This window comes from Nerophis ophidion, linkage group LG11 (genome assembly GCF_033978795.1).
Source record: "Nerophis ophidion isolate RoL-2023_Sa linkage group LG11, RoL_Noph_v1.0, whole genome shotgun sequence".
Taxonomy (NCBI): Eukaryota; Metazoa; Chordata; class Actinopteri; order Syngnathiformes; family Syngnathidae; genus Nerophis; species Nerophis ophidion.
Genome location: NC_084621.1, coordinates 32,486,978 through 32,510,093, shown reverse-complemented (window position 1 = coordinate 32,510,093; position 23,116 = coordinate 32,486,978). Strand labels below are relative to the sequence as shown.

Here is a 23,116-nt window from a genome sequence, read left to right as displayed (position 1 = left end):
GGATCACTGAAACAAAAATGAACCTTATCACAGGTAAACCACTGTACAAAGTCTGACCTGTCATGACATAAATACATATCATAAATGCATAGGACAATTGTGTAGTAATATCATGAGGCAATTATACTATTTTATTTATAAATGTTTACTGTTACAAGGGGCCCTCTGAGGCAATCCATACCTGTGATGTGGCCCTCCAATGAAAATTACTTTTACACCTCTGCTCTAAACGGAAAATGGCACCACTGTTTTTAGTGGTACATTTTTGTTCATTGAGCTGCCAGTTCTTTCACCGTAAAATCGGTGGTTATTTTTAAACTGTATTATTGAAATGAAAAAATGGTACCACTGTTTGTTTGTATTTTGACAGCAAACTTCTAGCAACTGAGCTGTGTACAATTTGATGGATAACTTGCTTTGAAATACAAATTCAAGCAGATATAAAGTATTTATTTTTACTTTAACAAACATTTTTTGCAAAATATCATAATATGATATTTGTTACATTATTAGATTATAAAGTTTAAAAGTTATGCAACTGCATACAATACATGTATTTTTGTAGTCAAAATGGAAAGAATGCATACATTTAGTAAGTAAAGAGGGCCTGATTTATTAAAGTGTTGTGTCTGGGTTACATTAAACCCCACACCTCTCTCCATGGGAGGGAGGCGAGTTGGGTGCCCAAAACCCCCCGCTCGGAAGCGGATGCCAGTTATGGTTCCGAAAGGCGAGCGCCAAGGGGTGGGTCGAAACACGCACCGAGGCCCTGAGACTTCTGCGTTCGAACCTCGTTGGGCCCCAAGGACCCGCCGTCGGTCACATGCAAACTTAATGTCACCTACAAAGCTGATCTACTAAAGATGTGAGCAGAAAATTGCGTCTGGTAATTAAGCAGACTTAGGACTTGGAGCGCAATCCATTTTGCATGTCTGTCTTTATGAATATGCATAATATGTGCTATTTATTAAAAACGGCCAAAATACGGGGAGGAGGAGATGCAAATGTGTTTACAATGTGATTTATAAATACTCATCATCGTTTTGCGAGCACTATTTTGCAATTTATTTAGCGCGTCTGAAAAGCATGTGCTAAATGACAGTTACTCACACCGCTGTGAAAAAGGAGGTGCTCGTGCTGGAAAGACACACAATGGACAGAGAATCCTCCGTTGTCCGTGTTCGTCAACATATTTGGACTGTCAAAAATACAAATTGTAGCTATATTGTCTATTCATCAATTCTCTTTTATAATTTTAAAGTTGCATGCTGGTTCACCTAAGGGGTTGATCAAAACAAATGTAATTGATGCATTTTAATGTCTGTTGGCATTTTATTTTTAATGGTGTTTGTTTTTTACATACAGTAGAATATATATTATGAAATCTATATTGTGTTACCATATTTTAGTTATTGTTTCGGAATATTAGAAATAATTACAAAAATACACTTCATTCACTAATTGTGTTACAAAAAGGATCAGTTGAAATAATACATAAAGTTGGATATAAAGAACATTCCAACCCTCTATTGAATTCAAAATATTAAAATTCAATTAAATGCATTTACAAACATATAAAATTATGCACAAAGCAAACTATAACCTGCTACCCAAAAATGTACACCAATTCTTCTCAACAAAAGAAGAGAAATATAGTCTTAGAGAAAAATGTAATTTAAAACATTTGTATGCACGTGCAACACTTAAAACCTTTAGCATATGACTGTGGAATTAAAATTATGGAATGGATTTACAAACAATATTCTAATTGGATCCATTTTAAGAAACTGTTAAAACAAAGAAGAAGAATCCTGATAAACATCTAAAACCTTATTAAAAATATATATATATATGTATATGTATATATATATATATATATATATATATATATATATATATATATTCAACTCATACAGTGAACAATAAATTACTTAATGATTTATTTATGAGAACTTTTAGTATTGTTATTTATGTATTTAATAATTACCTATTTATTTATTTACTGATGTGTTACTGATTGAGTACAAACAAATGTGTTAGTAATTGCTATGATATGAAAAGGGATAGGGATAAATAAGCTCTGCTTCCCTCTATTCAATTTGGACATGCTGTAATGACAAACAGAACATATGTGATGTGTCATATTGTAATTGTTTGTAATAAAGTAACACCAAATAACCATAATAACATATCTCCTGTATGAAAAACATTTATTGAAGTAAGCGCATCAGCATTGTCTCAAAGACGCGGGGGGGCAAGTGCAAATTCACAGAAAGAATAAACCTGACAATGATGAGCTACGCCTAAAGACAAGTAATTGTCAGGAGATTACATGTTTTAATCTGATTAATCATACTTTTAAATTTGATTGTTCAGGTTATTCGGCTTGGATAATTTAAATTACCTTTTAAAAAATCTATTATTTGGACACAAATGCAATTTTATTGTTAGATTGTTGTAGAAGAACTTGTTTAAAATGTTTTAATTGAATGCATTTCATTTATTTTAAATGTGTTAAACACTTTTATCTGAAGTTTAATAATTCAGTACGTGTCCCTGCACTAAGTTAGTCCAATTTCTCAAATATTTTGGCCTCCTACAGCCCATGGAAACACCTTAATTTGATCGTGTTCGGTTTTTGAAACCTCGGACTAACATACCTGAAATATGCAATTGGAAACTAGATCTCTCGCGGGGGGTGTGCGGCAGGAGAGGAACCTTTGTATCGTGCATGCGCCAGTGTCAACGCACGGGATACAACCCGGACGCAGATACCATTCAATAAAAACAGCAACAATTGTAATGAAGAGGAGACTGTTTGGTTGCTTCACAAATTAATAGAACAGAACATTTTGAAGTGCATCGATGGTAGAAAAAAAGAAACAGATTTATGCAAGAAGGCAGTTAAGGAAATGTGAAATTCCAGGTTAATTCAGACTCCCGGATAAAATACGAATGAGATCAAAGTAAATGAAGCAGGTATATTAAAGGCAAAAAGTTAATCTGAGTGTAAATGTTGTCTGTCTATTAGTGTTGGCCCTGCGAGGAGGTGGCGACTTGTCCAGGGTGTACCCCGCCTTTCGCCTGAATGCAGTTACTGCAAGGAGGTGGCAACTTTTCCAGGGTGTACCCCGCCTTTTGCCTGAATGCAGTTACGATAGGCTCCAGCCACCCCTGCAACCCCGAGAGTGACAAGCGGTAGAAAAATGGATGGATGGACAACGGGCAAGATAGTCCAAAACAATAGCAACCTTCCTCTGTAACATCAGTCGGGGCACAAACTGTCGTTTCCTTCGGATTTAAAATTCCTTCCATCAATCCACAGAGCCTTTTGAATTAACTTTGAGGCATTCAAAAGTTTTGTTTCCATGATTTTTCCCTGAAAATTCCTTCGTAAAAACTCTTCCGTTGCCTTTCATTGCATCTGACCCGATACATTCTTGGCAGAAGTGTCACGTCCCCTGCACAATCAAAGATAATTTCTTGATGCTGTCTGCTATTCAACATCAGCATAGCCATTAGAGACTAATCTAATCCATTATTATTATAGTAATATGGATTTGAAATCTGTGCCAATAATACAGCGGACATTAGTTAAAACAAATTGTAAGGATCCGCAAATCCTAGTGTGACGTCATAGGTCAACTGGAAAAGTAATTCAGTTATCCGCGCTAAAATGAAATAAGCGCCCCCCCAATGTACGAGAGGCACATGGTGTATCACCAGTAGTCTCGTTTGAGAGTGTGCATGCATTTGGACACTTGGGTGTGTAGATAAAATAAATATAAAAACAATTTGAGAAATCAGACTAATTTAGCGCGTTGAAACATAGAGAGTATACATTTTGAAGGCCAAAATTACACAAATCAGATGTATTATGAAAACTTGCCTTGCCTTTCAGATAACCTCCAACGGTTGAGGTGAATGTGCAAAATAAAATATGTTTTAATCTGTGTGTATAATAAATAATGTGACCATTTTTTCTGATTGATCACATGAGTTCACTTGCTATTCTGACTGCCATAATTTGCACGGAATTTGAAGAATTGCGCCATTCCTCTGCTAAGCGATGCTTGAACGGATTTATTAATCATTTTTATGATTGAGTGCATTCGTTTTCAATTTGGATGGATGGATGGATGGATCTTTATTGTTGTTGCACGAGTACACTTGCAAGTTTGATAGAATTGAGCCAGTCTTTAAGTCCTGCCAACTCAGTTAGCTCTTGCTTTATAGATGACCTCAGTGGAAACCAGATAGTGTAGCAAAAGAGAGGGGGTGTCGCCTGACTTCACTTGTCTTTGCAAGGTGAGTCTCTGGGACAAAGGTTGTTAATAACATAACTTTATGGTATTAGAAGCACACACACCTGGCTGACTTCCATGTTCTCACTGAGAATATTCCTTGCGTGCTATCAAGCTGATTAACGTGTACGCTTTCAGGTCTACTGTAGATTTCCATCATAACTACCTGTCTTGATTTGTTTGTTTTTTGTTCCTCCAGCCCACCTGGCTCTCCCACAACTGTAGGTTTCTTCCCCTCCCCCTCTGCCCTGTCCACCCCTGGGGGGTTGGTGCGCATGCCGGGTCTGACCTACAGCAGCAAGGACCTCATTAACGCAATGCAGGGATATCAGGTGAGATTGTGGATGTGTGCAGTTTTCACACAAGATGTGTGCCAAAAGAAGTCTTCTGGTGTTGAGGGTGTGTATTGTCAGTGTTTGCCTTGGAGGCTCTCAAACTAGTTGGTCCTGTCTACTCTCCCTTGCTGCGAGACTCTCGCTCTCTTCTTCTTGCTTGAACTTGTGTCAAAGGGGCCCAAGTTGACACCCACAATGAGAACACATCTAACTTTGTTGGAGTCTATATATCCTTTTAGGGTAGTACCTGTGTTTATTTTAACCACCCTCTATTGCACAGCCATATGGGCATGTTCTTGACTCGACTAAAACTTTATTTTGGCCGTGCTCTAAAGAATTGTGAGGCAGGTGTGGTTAAGGGTTGGAGTTGGGGTGGCTTTAGTCACTGTCTGGGACTGCTTCTATTGGTCACCATGGGGATAGGATGGGATGGGAATCGAAAATCGGTTCTTGTTCAGAACCAGTTCCCAGTGTATCAATTCCTTGGAATCGCTTGCTTATTTTTAAACAATTCCCTCAGCGATGCCAGTACATTGGTATGATGTCATTTCACAACCTGTGTAGTGATATCAGACATCAAAATGACAGTGTTGACTACATTTTACAAGAAAACATTGCAACAGTCCTACTTGTATCACAGTGCTACTTGTATCACTTGCAAGATTTTTATTTCATCAAGAGAAGGACATAGAAGCAATATGCTGAAACATTTGAGCATGCCGTATACAATAACTATAAATTAACGTGGCATTTTTGAAATACGCCGATCTCATCCTAGCAGCAGTAATGCTACATGTCATCTACAACAGGTACTACTAACTCACCGCTCATTATGTTAGCGCTGTTATTTTTTAAATGGAAATTAATGCTTTCTCATTTAGATAAGCGAGAGGAGAGAAAGATTCTGGCTCAGAGGCGGGCAGTGTTCGCTCCAGTTCATGTCTGCCGCTGGCTTCTATTTCACTGCGGCAGGCGAGTACACGTACATATAGACAAGCAGTGAATAAGTTTGTGGTCAAAAGCTTAAACCCGTTTGCCGCAGTGCTCCTGACTATCAAGAGGTGATTGTTCAGATGTAGCCGGAGAAAAGTTGCATATTTTCCTGCAACCACATTTTCACTCAATTATTTCCATTATGTGGGTGATTCTACAGAATTGTTTTCAAAAGTTGTTTTTTTTATGTTTGTGGTGCTTTGTGAGTTTACGTTACCTCTAAACTAAACACAATTGATGTTAGTCCATCTTTTTGTTTCCTTTTTTTCTAAATGAAAATCAATAAGAAAACTGATAAGGGACTGAATCGTCAAGCAACATTTAACAACACTCAAAATTTAAACTGGAATTTGAACTGGAAAATTCTTATAAATTCCCATCCCTAATGGGGAATACCATGAAAACCAGTGTTTCAATTGAATTAATTTTCAGTGGACATTCGACCATTTATGTCGACGCCCCTCAGACTGACTGTTGTCGACACATGCGGGTCTAATTAGTGTAATCCCCAATCTAGCCATTGCTTGCTCATTTACTTCACTAAATTCGACACAAGCAGTCCACCATGTTTGTTGATGTCGACTTAAGAAGGCATGTTATAGTAATAAGACTTCAAAGGGGAACTTTGCCCATCATTTACTCTCATCCTAATGTGAGACAAGAACACAAATCTTTTTTTTTTTATTGTATTCTCAATTGTAAATACATGCTAGGGAGAGGGGGCGAACAATGCAGCTAATTGTAGTCCTTAATGTTGCCTAAAAACCCTCTAAATACATCCAAAAACGCCTAATTATTCATTTACATGGTGTGACCTGTATATTCACCAAGTATATTCACCAAGTATTTGCTTATGTAGCTACTGACTTGCTTAGCTGCTGCGTCGACTCTGAGTTGGTAATAGTTTTTGCTAAATTATAAATCAGGCATCTCACTTGCCGAGAAATTGGTCAACTTGAAATTCAATTCTCAGTAAGATGCTCATTTGCTTCCACCTTTTTTGTTTTACTTGAAGAGTGAGGATTATAATGATCCAAACTGGGAATGTGGCTCATTCAATGATTTTGGACAAAAATGTACAGGAGAGCCCGGACAAACACGTGTGTACCGCTGTCAACAATGCAACAATTTTGTTGTAACATGACATGAGACACACAAACACGTTTTCATAGAGGGCCACATCGCAGTTATGGATGCCCCCGGAGGGCTATTCGTAAGTGTGACTAATATGAATATAAATACATAAGGATTGACCTCATGTCATTTATTCCACAATAGCCTATGCATTTAGTCATTATATATTGTTTTACGTACCCTGTTAAAAACAAACTGTAGACTGGCAGTTCAGTCACCAGAATTTCTTCGTATAATTTTTTTTACGGCATATTACTGTAAATAGGAAAATGGCACCACGTTTTTTTACAGGGTCAGCACGGTTTAGTGCTCGTGCCTTACAATGAGAAGGTCCTGGGTTGGGTTCCCAGGCTCGGTGTGTTTCTGTGTGGAGTTTGCATGTTTCCCCGTCACTGTGTGGGTTTTTTCTCTCCAGGCACTCTATATGCAAATGCAGTCAGTACTTACAAATGCTTTTAGTAAGAAAAGATCAAGTACTTTATATTTTTAAAAAATTACAGATGTGGCTTTGGGTTTGACACTTGTGCTTTAGGTGCTAATTGAGCTGAACTCTGGTTAGAAAGTTGTGTGGTGACATTGTGGAATTTGCACTTTATTTACTACTACCCTTGAATTCCAAATTGTACAGAACTTTGTTTGATCTTGAGTCAAACTAAAGACTTGACCGCTGATAGATGGCGAAGATGCGTGGAGACGTACTTCAACCAAACATTATTACTATTAAATTTTACGCCATTTGAATTCTCTTTTCTCTTTTCCAGACTGCTGTGGAGCCGGTCTCCCTCCTGAGTAGCAGCCTGATTGGCCAATCGGGCGGAGGTGACCCACCTGTGGTGTCCCTCCCCGCCCTGGTGAGCAAACCTGCAGGACAGTACCTGGACCTGAGTCTGCTTTAAAGACTCACACCTGGTCCAAATATTGTGTATTGTTAGCCTTTTCAAAGTAGTCCTATTTATGTTCGCAAAAACAGACACTACTATATTTTGTACCAATTATTTGTCCTTTATTGTACAAAAAGCTTTATAGATTTTTTTCATGTTACATTAATATTATAATAATCACTATTATATATTTGATAGCCAAAGTAGTCACAAATGTTCTTGTAGTAAACACTGTTCAAGCTTCTCCGTGAAGAAAGTGTGTTCGCGCGCATTTTTTGTATATATATGTGTGTGTGTGTGTGTGTGTGTGTGTGTGTGTGTGTGTGTGTATGTGTGCGTGCGTGCGTGCGTGCGTGCGTGCGCGTGTGGACATAGGACTTATTAGACTTTTAGGGCCACACTGAAAAGAAGAAAATTAAATTAATTGACCCGGGGAACAAAGTTGTAATATAATGAAGAAAAATTGTCATTTCCACAAGCAGATTTCATGTTTATTCAAGTAATTTAATATTTTGTATTTATTTTTGTCAAAATCACTCCGACAGTACAATGTTTGTCTGGTAAAATACGTTTACATCCATCCATCCATCTATTTACTACCGCTTTTCCCTTTTGGGGTTGCGGGGGATGCTGGAGCCTATCTCAGCTACATTCAGGCGGAAGGCGGGGTACACCCTGGACAAGTCGCCACCTCATCGCAGGGCCAACACAGATAGACAGACAACATTCACACTCACGTTCACACACTAGGGCCAATTTAGTGTTGCCAATCAACCTATCCCCAGATGTTTGCTTTTAGCGGTGGGAGGAAGCCGGAGTACCCGGAGGGAACCCACACAGATCATGCAAACTCCACACAGAAAGATTCCGAGCCCGGTATTGAACTCAGGACTACTCAAGACCTTCGTATTGTGAGGCACATGCACTAACCCCTTTTACCACCGCGCTGCCCTGTTTACATACAATGTTACCTAATTACCACAAATGTGTACTTTTTTTCTTATCATAAACATCAAAAATATTTTGTTATGACGACCCTTTTTTCCTGTTATCACATACAGTAATTATTACCACTTTGTCGTGAAATTACAGCTTTGTTTATTCTCTTAAAACAAATTTTATTCAAAATTTTCCAGTATTATTTTTGGAAAATGTCAACGTTATTTTCTTAAACATACAAATTGTCCCCTTCTTAATATAACCATTTTGTCAAATGTTTTAATGAAAATATCACATCTTTATTCATGTAACAGAATATTTTTTTCGCATGGTACAATATTTTTCTGGTGAAACAGCTTTTTTCCATTAACAACAATGTTATCCACCTAAGATAAAACAATTATAACTATTTTTAACTTTAATATGACAACTCTGTTCTCTTAAAATGACATATTTTTTGGAACTTTTTCCCTTTAATATTACAATGTTCTTCTCTTAAAATGAAAACCTCCCGCCTTTTAATATGACCATTTCATCCATTTTTTAAATATCACATCTTAATTTATGTAAAAAAAATGAATAAATAAAAATCTCACAGTATACATTTTTGGGGTGAAACGTTTTTCTCATATTTTACAATATTATTCAGAGACAGTATAATATTAATACAACTTTTTTCTCTTCAAATAACAATTTTTTTGGTAATATGACCATTCTTGGGAAATTAGAAAATGTTCCTAGAATATTTCACGATAATTCTCATCCTGGTAAGATTATAACTTAATTTCCTTAGAGTTACAATTTTATGTACGTAAGAAAAAAACTACTTTCTTATGGAATATTTCAACTTTGTCTTGGTCGATGAAACTTTTCCTTATAATAACATACACTAATAAAGTATATAGATCAGTGGTTCTTAACCTTGTTGGAGGTACCGAACCCCACCAGTTTCATATGTGCATTCACCGAACCCTTCTTTAGTGAAAAATAAAATGTTTTTTTTTTTCAAATTCAAGACAAAGTTCTATGTTTTTGGTAACACTTTAGTATGGGGAACATATTCTAAGTCAGTGGTTCTCAACCTTTTTTCAGTGATGTACCCCCTGTGAACATTTTTCAATTCAAGTACCCCCTAATCAGAGCAAAGCATTTTTGGTTGAACAAAACAGATGAAGTAAAATGTACTATGTCATCAGTTTCTGATTTATTAAATTGTATAACAGTGCAAAAAATTGCTCATTTGTAATGGTCTTTCTTGAACTATTTTGAAAAAAAGATATAAAAATAACTAAAAACTTGTTGAAAAATAAACAAGTTATTCAATTATAAATAAAGATTTCTACACACAGAATTAATCATCAACTTAAAGTGCCCTCTTTGGGGATTGTAATAGAGATCCATCTGGATTCATTAACTTAATTCTAAACATTTCTTCACAAAAAAAATAATCTTTAACATCAATATTTATGAAACATGTCCACAAAAAATCTGGCTGTCAACACTGAATATTGCATTGTTGTATTTTTTTTTTCACAGTTTATGAACTTACATTCATATTTTGTTGAAGTATTATTCAATAAATATATATATAAAGAATTTTTGAATTGTTGCTATTTTTTCAATATTTAAAAAAAAAATCTCACGTACCCCTTGGAATACCTTCAAGTACCCCTATTTGAGAACCACTGTTCTAATTAACAAAGACTTAATTTAGAGTTATTTGGACACTAGGGGAACATATTCTAAGTGATAAAGACTTAATTTAGAGTTATTTGGTTAGGGTCAGGGTTAGGGTTATAATAAGGCCATGCCGAATAAGGCTTTAATAAGAACTTAATGACTAGTTAAGAGCCAATATGTTACTAATTTGCATGTTAATAAACGCCTATATTAATGGTGAATATGTTCCCCATACTAAAGTTTTACCATGTTTGTTTTTTTTACTGGTGCACAAAATGAACCGTGCATGAACATCACCTTGTTCAAACAACAAAACCAACACAGTGCATCAAATCACAACAAATTATACACCTGCAAATCAGTCAGCTGTTGCCGTATCCGTAATAATCTGACAGGGAGAAGTTTGTATTTACACGATGAGTCGGGTGTGTTTTGACCTCCGCCGAACCCCTAGGGTTCGATCGAACCCTGGTTAAGAACCACTAATATAGATGTGCATGTGTGTGTGTGTGTGTATATATATATATTTATGTGTGTGTGTGTATATATACGTACACACACATACATATATTTTTAATACATCTTTTTTATTGTCACAAATACCACAAAAAGAAAAGTTGTTTCTCCTAATTGTACTTACTTCTTAAAAAAATATATACACATTGAGTAATGTCACAACTTTATTAGCGTGCATTAAAAAAATCCATCAAATTACAACAACAATATTTGCTTTGTTCTCATAATATTTCAACATAATGTATCTTTTGAGTGTGGCCCTTAAGTAGTAGCAAGGTGTTTGTGGAGCACATTTCATGTGTTTTTTTCCACATCCACCCATTATATTGGAAGCTTTAGTGCATGAAGAAGTATGTATATTACAAATGTTTACATAAAGCCAAATACCAATGCACTGCTATCAATACATCTCAATATACCATATACATATATACTGTATACAAATAACTATATGCTAGTTTATGTTACACTGAATTGTTCAACAAAGTTTGTTTTTTTCCTTGTAATTGAAAGTGATGCCGCAATCGGCTAAGAAACAAAGTGAACCCTTTTGTAATAATCAGTATCATGACTACAAGCCAAATAAAACTTCATGACAATTGCATCACTTTTTGCTGCATTGAAGAACAATTATGAAAAATGTGCGTGCGTGTGCGTGTGCGTGTGTGTGTGTGTGTGTGTGTGTGTCAACACTCAAGCGAAGACTACTTAGTGGCCACAGGCTCAAGTGGGAAGTCCCTTAGTGTCCACAGTGATTACACACACACATTATGTGAGAGCAGAATAGCGAGAACAGAAGAAAGAAGAAAAGCAGACACACAAAAAAAACATGTCAGACCCCCCAGGGGAGAATTAACATTGTGTAATTCAATCCTGGTCAACCCCCCACCCCCCACCCCCCACCCCCCACCCGACTAAAACACTCGCTGCTTCTTTCACACCTCTACAACACATAATCAAATATGCAGGAGGAGAAAAAAGACCATTCCTTAACACCCCTAGAGTAAAATATATATATTTTTAAATAAAATGATTTAAAAAAGCACTTTCAAACACTGAAGTTATTTATTGTTTTAACAACTTTGATATCAACAATCAACAATACTTTTGATTAATTTATTGATTTCTTTCATTCCCTTTGACATATTCCAAACAGCACTCTACAGGACTGCAGTCAACTTTTACATTTGTCTTTGAAAAAAAAAACAATAAGGTTGATAATCTTCACTATAGTTTAACGTATATTAAAAATAAAAATGTTATTTTATTGGGAAAAATTGATTTTCGAAAAAAAATAATTTAAAATGTTTCTTATTAAAATTGTAGAGTAGCCAAGTTTTACTTCTGGACTGTGTCTGTAGTAATAATAATAATAATAATAATAATAATAATTAGAAACACTACAGTATATCAAAACCTCTTGAGGCCCAAGCTGTTTGTTTACATGTTTTTTATTTTATTTCTCTTTGCTATTTGGGTTTATTGGACCCCAATTAGAATAAAAACTAAGAATCATCTTTTGATATGATGTACGTAGTCCATGGGTATAGGGCTGCAACTAACGATTAATTTGATAATCGATTTATCTGTTTATTATTACTTTGATTAATCGATTAATAATCGGATAAAAGAGACAAACTACATTTCTATCATTTCCAATTTCCATTTTATTTAAAAAAAACAGCATACTTAGACTTAGACAAACTTTAATGATCCACAAGGGAAATTGTTCTGGCACCATGTCCTTTCGACTTGCCAAATAAAACAGGGCAAGTGTTACAAAAATTGTATTTTTTTTAATGAAGTGAACCATTGTCATGCACAATAGCAATCATTTTGCTTAGGGGAATTCCTCTAGTGGCATGGTCGTAAGGCAGATTGACTTCATGTCCCACTCGTCTCCAATGAAGTGGCATGTATTGCCAAGGTGGCTACACTTGTTCTCCCATCAGTAGTGAGAGCAATTTTGCTCTGGGTGGCTTTTATGTCAGTCTACACAGCATGGAATATCCGCTCGTACTTCCTCTCCATCAGTTTGGTAAAATGGTTCCTTGAGGGAAGAGTGTTACCAGGGTTGAGGACGTGAATCATTTGTCTAAAACTTTCATCTTCCACCATTGATAGTGGCCTCATGTCAGTTACCAACATATTCAGGATAGCATCAGTCAATGCAGCCGCTTGCCGTGGTGAGCACACCTTCCATTGTACCAAGTCACTAATGCTGGCTTGTTTCTTTCTGAAATGAGAGAAACCATATTATGAACGTACATAGTTGCATCATTTACGAGTAACTCAATAAATACCCAGTTGGTTTGATTAATCATTTCTGACGTAAAAGAAAAATACGCCACCATATTAAAAAAACAGCTAAATTAAATAAAGGGACATTGGAGTTGCAGAATACACTAATAACAACACAGACATGTAACTCATCAGATCAGATATAGTACACGTTTCTGTTCTGAATAATAAAGGATTCACTTTAGGCTACCTCTGAATAATAGCATGAAATATTCCAGCACCTTCATAATGTTTAGTTATACTAAGGCGTCACTCAGGTCTAAATAGATGTATACAGCTTTATTGGTGTATTGGTTTATTGATCCATTATGAAACCAACCTGAGATATTTCTGTCCATTACGTTTATACGTGCGCTTTCTCTCTCAAAACGGAGTCAAATGTGCCGGAGACACATCAGCCCCGCGTTGCAACAAAGACATAACGTTAGCGGTACTCACAAAAAAGCTGAACTTATGAATGAATGCCTGTTGCCACTCAAAACAACACCGAAAATTAAGTCACCAACCCTATCCAAAAAGTTCCCAACACTGAAAGTTAATACACAACAGTTGTTTCTGCGCTTCCTTAAAAAAATCTCCTCGTTAACAAAAGATTAAAAACACACAAAGACGGACACAACGGATCAATGTACTTGGACTATGGACTTAAAAAAGTTACGTACCGTGAGTTCTTCCCTTCATCCATGGCTCCTCGTCAGGTGCTGCCGAAGCAATGTTGTCCTTCCGTGCCATGCGAGGTCCATGCTGCACGTTTTGCTGAAATGTCTTCTTTGAAGTCTTTAAAGTAAAGTGTTTTGACGACTTAGGTCGTACACTTTTCTCCATTGAAGCAATAACCTCGAGATGTTTCCCCGCTGAACTATCCGTACTGCTTCCCTCCGCCATTTTTCGAATGTTTCCACCAATGGAGACGGTGTGGTCACGTGAGCTGCACATGACACATCATTGGCTGTCTTACTGCCACCTCATGACACGTAGCCTCGGCGCTGTTTTGTACTGTTTTTGTACTTATTTTGATTATTATTTTTCAGTTGTTTGTAAATGTTGCAGTTTATAAATAAAGGTTTAGGGGGAAAAAAAAAAAAGAGCCTCAGCGCATGCGCATTGCATACATCCAACGAATCGATGACTAAATTAACCGGCAACTATTTTTATAATCGATTCTAATCGATTAGTAGTTGCAGCCCTACGTAAAAAAAAACTTTACTTCATGTTTAGTGACTTGGTAATTCTTATTTTTACACTTTTTTCCCCCCAAATTCCATTGTATGTTATACTCTTCTGACACCACCAGATAGCAGTTTAAGTGTCCACATAAGGGCCATAAGACCTCAACTCAGTAGTGTAATTTGAAAATAAGAGCTAAAAGGTGCTGTCCACGCATGTGGCCAACTAAGCCTTTAGAGCAGGTGTCCGGAACGTTTTTGGCTGAGAGAGCCATGAAAGCCAAATACTTTAAAATGTATTTCCGTGAGAGCCATATCATACTTTTTTTAAAGGCCTACTGAAATGAGATTTTCTTATTTGAACAGGGATAACAGGTCCATTCTATGTGTCATACTTGATCATTTCGCGATATTGCCATATTTTTGCTGAAAGGATTTAGTAGAGAACATCCACGATAAAGTTCGCAACTGGAGAAAAGCCCTGCCTCTACCGGAAGTCGCAGACGATGACGTCATATGTTGAGGGCTCCTCATATATTCACATTGATTTTAATGGGAGCCTCCAACAAAAACAGCTATTCCGACCGAGAAAACGACAATTTCCCCATTAATTTGAGCGAGGATGAAAGATTCGTGTTTGAGGATATTGAAAGCGACGGACTAGAAAAAAAACAAAAAAACAAAACGCGATTGCAATCGCGTTGCATTGAGACGGATTCATATGTTTTTAGAGACATAATTCTGGGAAATCCCTTATCTTTCTATTGTGTTGCTAGTGTTTTAGTGAGTTTAACTGTACCTGATAGTCGGAAGTGTACGTCCACGGCCGGGTGTTGACGCGCAGTGTCTCGGGTAAGTAGACGGCAGCTGTACGGGAGGCAGAAGCTCAGCTTATATCCGGTAAGAGGCGACTTTTTAACCACAATTTTCTCACCGAAACCTGCTGGTTGACATGTAGTCGGGATCCATGTCCGCCCTGATCCATAGGAAAGTTTCACCTCCGTGAATTTTAAACAAGGAATCACTGTGTGTTTGTGTGGCTAAAGGCTACAGCTTCCCAACTCTGTCTTTCTACTTTGACTTCTCCAATATTAATTGAACAAATTGCAAAAGATTCAGCAACACAGAACTCCAAAATACTGTGTAATTATGCCGTTAAAGCAGACAACTTTTAGCTGTGTGTGTGCGCAGCGCTCATATTCATAACAGCCCGTGACGTCACGCGTACACGTCATCATTACGCGACGTTTTCAAGAAAAAAGTCCCGGGAAATTTAAAATTGGAATTTAGTAAACTAAAAAGGCCGTATTGGTATGTGTTGCAATGTTAATATTTCATCATTGATATATAAACTATCAGACTGTGTGGTGGGTAGTAGTGGGTTTCAGTAGGCCTTTAACACTGAATACAACTAAATGCATGCATTTTTTAAGTAAGACCAACATTTTTAGAGTATAATAAGTCTCTAATTATTTTTAATAACATTATTTCTTGAACAGGTGCGGTATAAAACGGATGGATAGATTAAAACGCATTAGAATGTTTTATATTTTGAACGTTATTTTTAACATCATGATTACCAGCGGAATTATTCATTACTTACCGTGTTAAGCAATGTCAACTAAGATTTATCTGAGAGCCAGATGCAGTCATCAAAAGAGCCACATCTGGTTCTAGAGCAGGGGTCTCAAACACGCGGCCCGCGGGCCAATTGCGGCCCGTGAGACGTTATTTTGCGGCCCGCACCTTGATATGAAATTTAATGTTGGTGCGGTCCGCAAATTTTATATGAATGGCGCTGCTGTAGTGGCTGCTGTAGGCAGGAGCTCTGTGCTCTTGTATCATCCTTTTGTGTTTCCCTCTTGTTTTCATGTGTTATTATATTTTTTTGCCTTTTGGTCCGGGACCCTTTGGGACTGTGTGACAACGGGTGGCACTTTCGTGACCTCTGTGGTGCTTTTTTGTGGACTTCTGGATCTGCCTCCCGGGAGCCTTTTGGCCATGGAGACCAGCTGCTGGGTCTCTGCCACACCGGAGTCGGTTTGGAGGGACTGGAGGAGATGCGGATGAGGGGACAGGGCTGCGGAGCTGGCACTGAGCGCTGGGACGGAGAGGCTTCGCGGTGTCTTGGCTGGGTGAGCAGGTGTCGGACACCTCAGTCTCCTTGGACGTATCATCGCTCATCCATGCGGACTGGACACTGACCGAGAGTGGAGTCGGCTGTCTTGGTTGCTTTGTTGGGTCTGCTCCTGTCTCTGGCCATGCTCCCTCCACCCCAGCGGATGATGGCGTGGAACACCGCAGAGGCCACCACAGTGGATATGTTTCTTTTACTTTTTATTCATAGCTGTATGTAAAAGTGTCTGGTTGGATCTGCTGCTTTAATGTCTTTAATGTCCTATGTGTTCTTTGAAGTTTAATGTTTCCCTCTTACACACATGTAAGAGGGATGTGTACTATTGCTATGAGTTGTTGTTTTTTTCCCTTGGCCTCAGTCTGCACCCCCTCTCCAGGGCCCAGGCTAAGACCGATTTTTTATTTTTTATTTTATTTTAATCTTCTATTTTTTTCTCCCCCCCTTGTTTACCTGTATCTCATCTTTTTTTGTAAGGGGCGCTGGAAGCCGGCAGACCCGTCAGCGATCCTGTTCTGTCTCCCTTTAATGTTTGTCTGATCTTGAATGGGATTGTGCTGAAAATTGTAATTTTCCTGAAGGAACTCTCCTGACGGAATAAATAAAGTACTATCTAATCTAATCTAATCTTTACAGCTTCGTATTTTTATACCCACGACTCTCATTTAAAGGTGTCCCTCCAGGGGTAATATTAAGAGGGCACCGTGGAGGAACTGCCTTTACTGTCCCCTACAACCTGTACAAACATTGTGCCAGCCCAGCCACGTGTTGTATTTGGCTTTAACAGATGCAGTAAGCGACTCCAAGACATAGTTGATCAACAGCCACACAGGTCACACTGAGGGCGGCCGTATAAACAACTTTAACACTGTTACAAATATGTGCCACACTGTGAACCCACACCAAACAAGAATGACAAACATATTTTGGGAGAACATCCGCACCGTAACAACATAAACACAAAAACCAAATACCCAGATCCCCTTGCAGCACTAACTCTTCCGGGCTACAATATACACCTACCCCCCAACCCCGCCCCCTATTGTAGCCTGGGAGAGTTAGGGCTGCATTGGATTCTGGGTATTTGTTCTGTTGTGTTTATGTTGTTACGGTGCGGATGTTTTCCCAAAATGTGTTTGTCAATCTTGTTTGGTGTGGGTTCATAGTGTGGCGCATATTTGTAACAGTGTTAAAGTTGTTTATACGGCCACCCTCAGTGTGACCTGTATGGCTGTTGATCAACTATGTCTTGCAGTCGCTTCCCTGGGTTTGCAGAAGCCTCATGCAATATGTGACTGGGCTGGCACACTGTTTATATGGTGGAAATGCTGACGAGACGGCAGGTTGTAGAGGACGCTAAAGGCAGTGCCATCACGGCACGCCCTTAATATTGCTGTCCGGTTGAAAAGATTGTCGGGTAGGGCACTGATATTCAGGTGTTTCCCGGAAAGATCACATGAGTTGGCAAGTATGTTACAAGGGCGGGAAAGCCATTCAAGAAGGTGAATTCGTTAAAAAGTGCATGTTAGATTTTTTTTAAGAAATCTTTTCTTGCGGCCCAGCCTCACCCACTTTCTACATCCAGTGGCCCCCAGGTAAATTGAGTTTGAGACCCCTGCTCTATAAACATATGTTCCCTACCCCTGCTTTAGAGGCAATACTTTATAATTAAAGGTAGAAAAATATGCTTTTGAAAATTACTTTCTATTTTATGATTAGATTTTTTTTTTAATGCAGCTACCATGTTTTAAAAATTCTAATCATAAACTTGGTTCATCCTCCTCATCACACGTGAAAAAAATAATTTCAATGAATGCATAAAATTGTGACATTTTCTTCAAAATAAAATCCTCACGTTTTTCCTTTTTGCTGTTATACAAAATAACATCCCTATTTTTTGTTGGAATGCAAACCATTTATTTATAAAAACAAATTGTATTTGACTTTCAACATCTTTCTCGTCTTTTACGCCTTTTGTGATTGGCTGGGTGAAGTCACGTGGTACTGTACCGCGCTAATCAGTACTGAAGTCAAGCAAGTAAGTCTAACAACCAGAGGTGGGTAGAGTAGCCAGAAATTGTACTCAAGTAAGAGTACTGTTACTTTAGAGATTTATTATTCAAGTAAAAGTAAGGAGTAGTCATCCAAATATTTACTTGAGTAAAAGTAAAAAGTATGTTGTGAAAAAACTACTAAAGTACTGAGTAACTGATGAGTAACCTGTTTGTTTAATGATTACAGCAACAAATAATGCACAAAAACATAAAAATAGCAATGAGCAAATTCATAGCCAGGAATATCTCTTAAGCAACTAAAACAAAAATACATATTAAATAATAATACATTAAAATAAAAATATTAAGGAAAATTGAGTCACAATAACTTAACAGCACCATAGGCTCATTAGGCATTCATCGATTGATTGATTGATTGATTGATTGAAACTTGTATTAATAGATTGCACAGTACAGTACATATTCCGTACAATTGACCACTAAATGGTAACACCCCAATATGTTTTTCAACGTAAATCAATTACTTAATAAATGACCAAGTCGAGGTGATCTACCTCATATATACATACACACACACATATATATATATATATATATATATATATATACAGTATATAATTTATAGTTATTTATTTTGCCGTTTTTGTTGACATTTTAAAGGTGTTTTAATGAATATACATGCATGTTTAACACATAGATTCCTATCTTTCATGAAGACAAGAATATAAGTTGGTGTATTACCTGATTCTGATGACTTGCATTGATTGGAATCAGACAGTATAGTGCTGATAATGTCCACATTTTCAAATGGAGGAAAAAAAAAGTTCCTCTTTTCTGTCTAATACCACATGAAAGTCGTTGGTTTTGGGCATCTTATTTGTCCAGCTTCCGTATTCGTTTTAATACACTTTACAAACAATACATTGGCGGCAAACTCCGTAGCTTCTTAGCTTGTTTGCGCTGGCTTTCAGAGACTCTTATTTTGTTAGCGCAGGCGCGATGGAGCGCCGCTTTTATTGTGAAGACAGGAACTGTGCAATCAGTCTTTAGGCTTTTGATGGGAAATACGGTTGAAATTGATTGATTGATTGATTGATTGATACTTTTATTAGTAGATAGCACAGTACAGTACATATTCCGTACAATTGACCACTAAATGGTAACACCCGAATAAGTTTTTCAACTTGTTTAAGTCGGGGTCCACGTTAATCAATTCATGGTACAAATATATACTATCAGCATAATACAGTCATCACACAAGTTAATCATCATAGTATGTACATTTAATTATTTACATTATTTACAATCCGGGGGGTGGGATGAGGAGCTTTGGTTGATATCAGAACTTCAGTCATCAACAATTGCATCAACAGAGAAATGTGGACATTGAAACAGTGTAGGTCTTATTTAGTAGGATATGTACAGCCAGCAGAGAACATAGTGAGTTCAGATAGCATAAGAACAAGTATATACATTAGAAGTACATTTGAGTTGTTTATAATCCGGGGAGATGGGATGTGAATGGAGGAGGGTATTAGTAAAGTGTTGAAGTTGCCTGGAGGTGTTGTTTTAGAGCGGTTTTGAAGGAATATAGAGATGCACTTACTTTTATACCTGTTGGGAGTGCATTCCACATTGATGTGGCATAGAAAGAGAATGAGTTAAGACCTTTGTTAGATCGAAATCTGGGTTTAACGTGGTTTGTGGAGCTCCCCCTGGTGTTGTGGTTATGGCGGTCATTTACGTTAAGGAAGTAATTTGACATGTACTTCGGTATCAAGGAGGTGTAGCGGATTTTATAGACTAGGCTCAGTGCAAGTTGTTTTACTCTGTCCTCCACCCTGAGCCAGCCCACTTCGGAGAAGTGGGTTGGATTGAGGTGTGATCTGGGGTGGAGGTCTAAAAGTAACCGGATTAGCTTATTCTGGGATGTTTGGAGTCTAGATTTGAGGGTTTTGGAGGTGCTGGGGTACCAGGAGGCGCAAGCGTAATCGAAGAAGGGTTGATTGAAAGTGTCTTTTTTCCTTTACACTTTTGATTGATTGATCGAAACTTTTATTAGTAGATTGCACAGTGCAGTACATATTCCGCACAATTGACCACTAAATGGTAACACCCCAATAAGTTTTTCAACATGTTACGGTCACGTGACCACCTGGCTCTGTTTTATTGGTCCAACGTCACCAGTGACTGCATTTGATTGGTGAAACGCGGGCATGCGTAGTTCCTACTTTGAATGCGTGTCCGACAAAATCAAAACAAACAAAGCGTGCATTAACAGATCGATAAAAAAAAAAAGTAACGAGTAACGAGCTGATTGTAGATAAATGGAGCGGAGTAAAAGTAGCGTTTCTTCTTTATAAATATACTCAAGTAAAAGTAAAAGTATGTTGCATAAAAACTACTCTTAGAAGTACAATTTATCCCAAAAGTTACTCAAGTAGATGTAACGGAGTAAATGTAGCGCGTTACTACCCACCCCTGCTAACAACACAACAATTACAAGCTGACTCATTGCGGGCTGGACCTGATAGGCCAGTACAGGCTGATCATACATCTCTGTAGTCTTCTTTGGAAGGGCAGCATTCCCTCACAGGGAGGGGAACGCACACTCACACAAGCACGCGCACACACATACTCGCACACACACTCACACACACGTACTAACACGCACACGCTGGGCAAGGCTCATCCACATTCCCGCGTCAGTCAGTGCAGACGCGCACGCGTGCTTGCAAACACACACAAGATGCTCCAACGCTGACGATGCGACCTTGAAACACTGACCACAAAGAGAAAGGCGACATATAAATACTGGGTTATTTTATCAACTGTTTTCTTCTCGATATTGTTTTGTTTTTGATATAATGTTTTATTTCTGATATCGTGTATGTGAGGGAAACAGACGAAGGCGTTGCCAAGTGTACCAAACATGTCACCTTAAAAATGGAATGACACGCTGACAACATTTAATGGTAACAAACACATTCTTACTTACATTATATGTCACTACCATGAATCGATTAACGTGGACTCCGACTTAAACAGGTTGAAAAACGTATTCGGGTGTTACCATTTAGTGGTCAATTGTAGGTAATATGTACTGAACTGTGCTGTGCAATCTACTAATAAAAGTTTCAATCAATCAAAAGTCAGCTTCAAACTTTACACGTGCAATAATAGGCGTGACTTCTTCACTTGCAGGTGTTGTGCGACGTAATATCGTCTGCTGCCACACTTCACACAATTTGTTGCCATCTAGTGGACACTTTTAGACAGCAGCTTGAAAACCCAATGATAATTAAAAGAATAAATGATAAATGGGTTGTACTTGTAGGTGGGAGAGGGGTTAGTTCGTCTGCCTCACAATACGAAGGTCCTGCAGTCCTGGGTTCAAATCCAGGCTCAGGATATTTCTGTGTGGAGTTTGCATGTTCTCCCCGTGAATGCGTGGGTTCCCTCCGGGTACTCCGGCTTCCTCCCACTTCCAAAAACATGCACCTGGGGATAGGTTGATTGGCAACACTAAAATGGTCCCTAGTGTGTGAATGTTGTCTGTCTATCTGTGTTGGCCCTGCGATGAGGTGGAAACTTGTCCAGGGTGTACCCCGCCTTCCGCCCGATTGTTGCTGAGATAGGCGCGAGCGCCCCCCGCGACCCCAAAAGGGAATAAGCAGTAGAAAATGGATGGATGAATACAATCAATGAATAACAGTATATTTCATGTATAATCAATTGTAAATGTATTATTTTGCAAGTTGTTCAATCTTGAACAATACAATAAAAACAATAAACATCTGATAATAATTGAAAAATGGTGGCAATGTGTTTACAATACATTTATGGGCAGAATAAAATGTCCCCAATAGAAAAAGAAACTTGACAGTAAAATGAATGAAAGTCTAAAGAAGCATGCACATACGAGTACAAACAACAACAACAATAGCAAACATTAAATCCCTGAATTGTATATTTGTAAAAGAGTTATGAATTATTGTTTTGGTGCAGCAGTGCACAAAGCAATGTGCATAAAAGCATGCTCAGATGAGTGCGGTGTGGAGGAACACCAGCGATGAGTTGCAGTGAAGACAGAAAGCTCACATTTTGATGTTATAGCTGCGAAAGAAAGCGCCTGCCTTTTATTTTATTTTCACTTCTTGTAGTGTAGTGGCGTCCCAATGTGTGGACAAACACTGCATTAGTTAGAATTGGATCAGTCTCTTTTAAAAGATCTTTTAAGTTTGATACATTCAAGTCGTAACTCCTGAAGAGCTGAAAATAACAACAATCAGCCAGCATACAGCAGGCTGTACTGTATAAAGAATAAATACATATATTTATATTATATAATAATATCAAGCATGCAGCATCTGCAGCTTGAAGTCCATTTTATTAGTGTCCAAACCTTTAACACGTTAAAGCATTTTGATACATTTTGTACATTAAAGATGTTTAAAGCAATCCGTCGATGCTAACATCTTAACTTTTTCTTACAGCTAAATACTGTCATTTGTAACGTTTTATTAATAATCAAGTCATTTGATTATTACAATATGCCTAACGCCAACAGAAAACCAGCTGCGGGCTGAAAATGGTGGCAGGGGCCACACTTCAGACATGCCTGCAGTGAGTTTGGACAGAAAGCGCAGAGAAGAAGGAACACTTTGAAGCAAATATCATTTGTGCGAAGAAATATTCGCAAATGTTGAGCTCAGCCA

General features: G+C 37.9%; 2 protein-coding genes across 8 annotated transcripts in view; one reads left to right on the top strand and one right to left on the bottom strand.

The window, feature by feature from the left end:
• The window catches only part of esrp1 (epithelial splicing regulatory protein 1), a 32,056-nt gene extending 20,670 nt beyond the window's left edge, over positions 1-11,386 (top strand). For 2 of the 3 annotated variants that reach the window (XM_061915666.1, XM_061915667.1), the window contains exons 14-15: positions 4,504-4,636; positions 7,528-11,386. In XM_061915666.1, the coding sequence (XP_061771650.1) occupies positions 4,504-4,636; positions 7,528-7,662 (268 nt within the window). In that variant the 3' untranslated portion in view covers positions 7,663-11,386. Of the gene's footprint in view, positions 1-4,503; positions 4,637-5,520; positions 5,647-7,527 lie in introns of those variants that run through there. The other variant, XM_061915668.1, reaches the window with a different exon arrangement.
• An 8,100-nt stretch (positions 11,387-19,486) lies between these two features.
• epb41l4b (erythrocyte membrane protein band 4.1 like 4B) overlaps positions 19,487-23,116 on the bottom strand; it is a 97,500-nt gene continuing 93,870 nt past the window's right edge. For all 5 annotated transcript variants that reach the window (XM_061915660.1, XM_061915662.1, XM_061915661.1 and 2 more), the window contains one exon: positions 19,487-23,116. This exon is cut by the window's right edge and continues 106 nt beyond it. The gene's annotated coding sequence lies outside the window, so the exon portion shown is untranslated.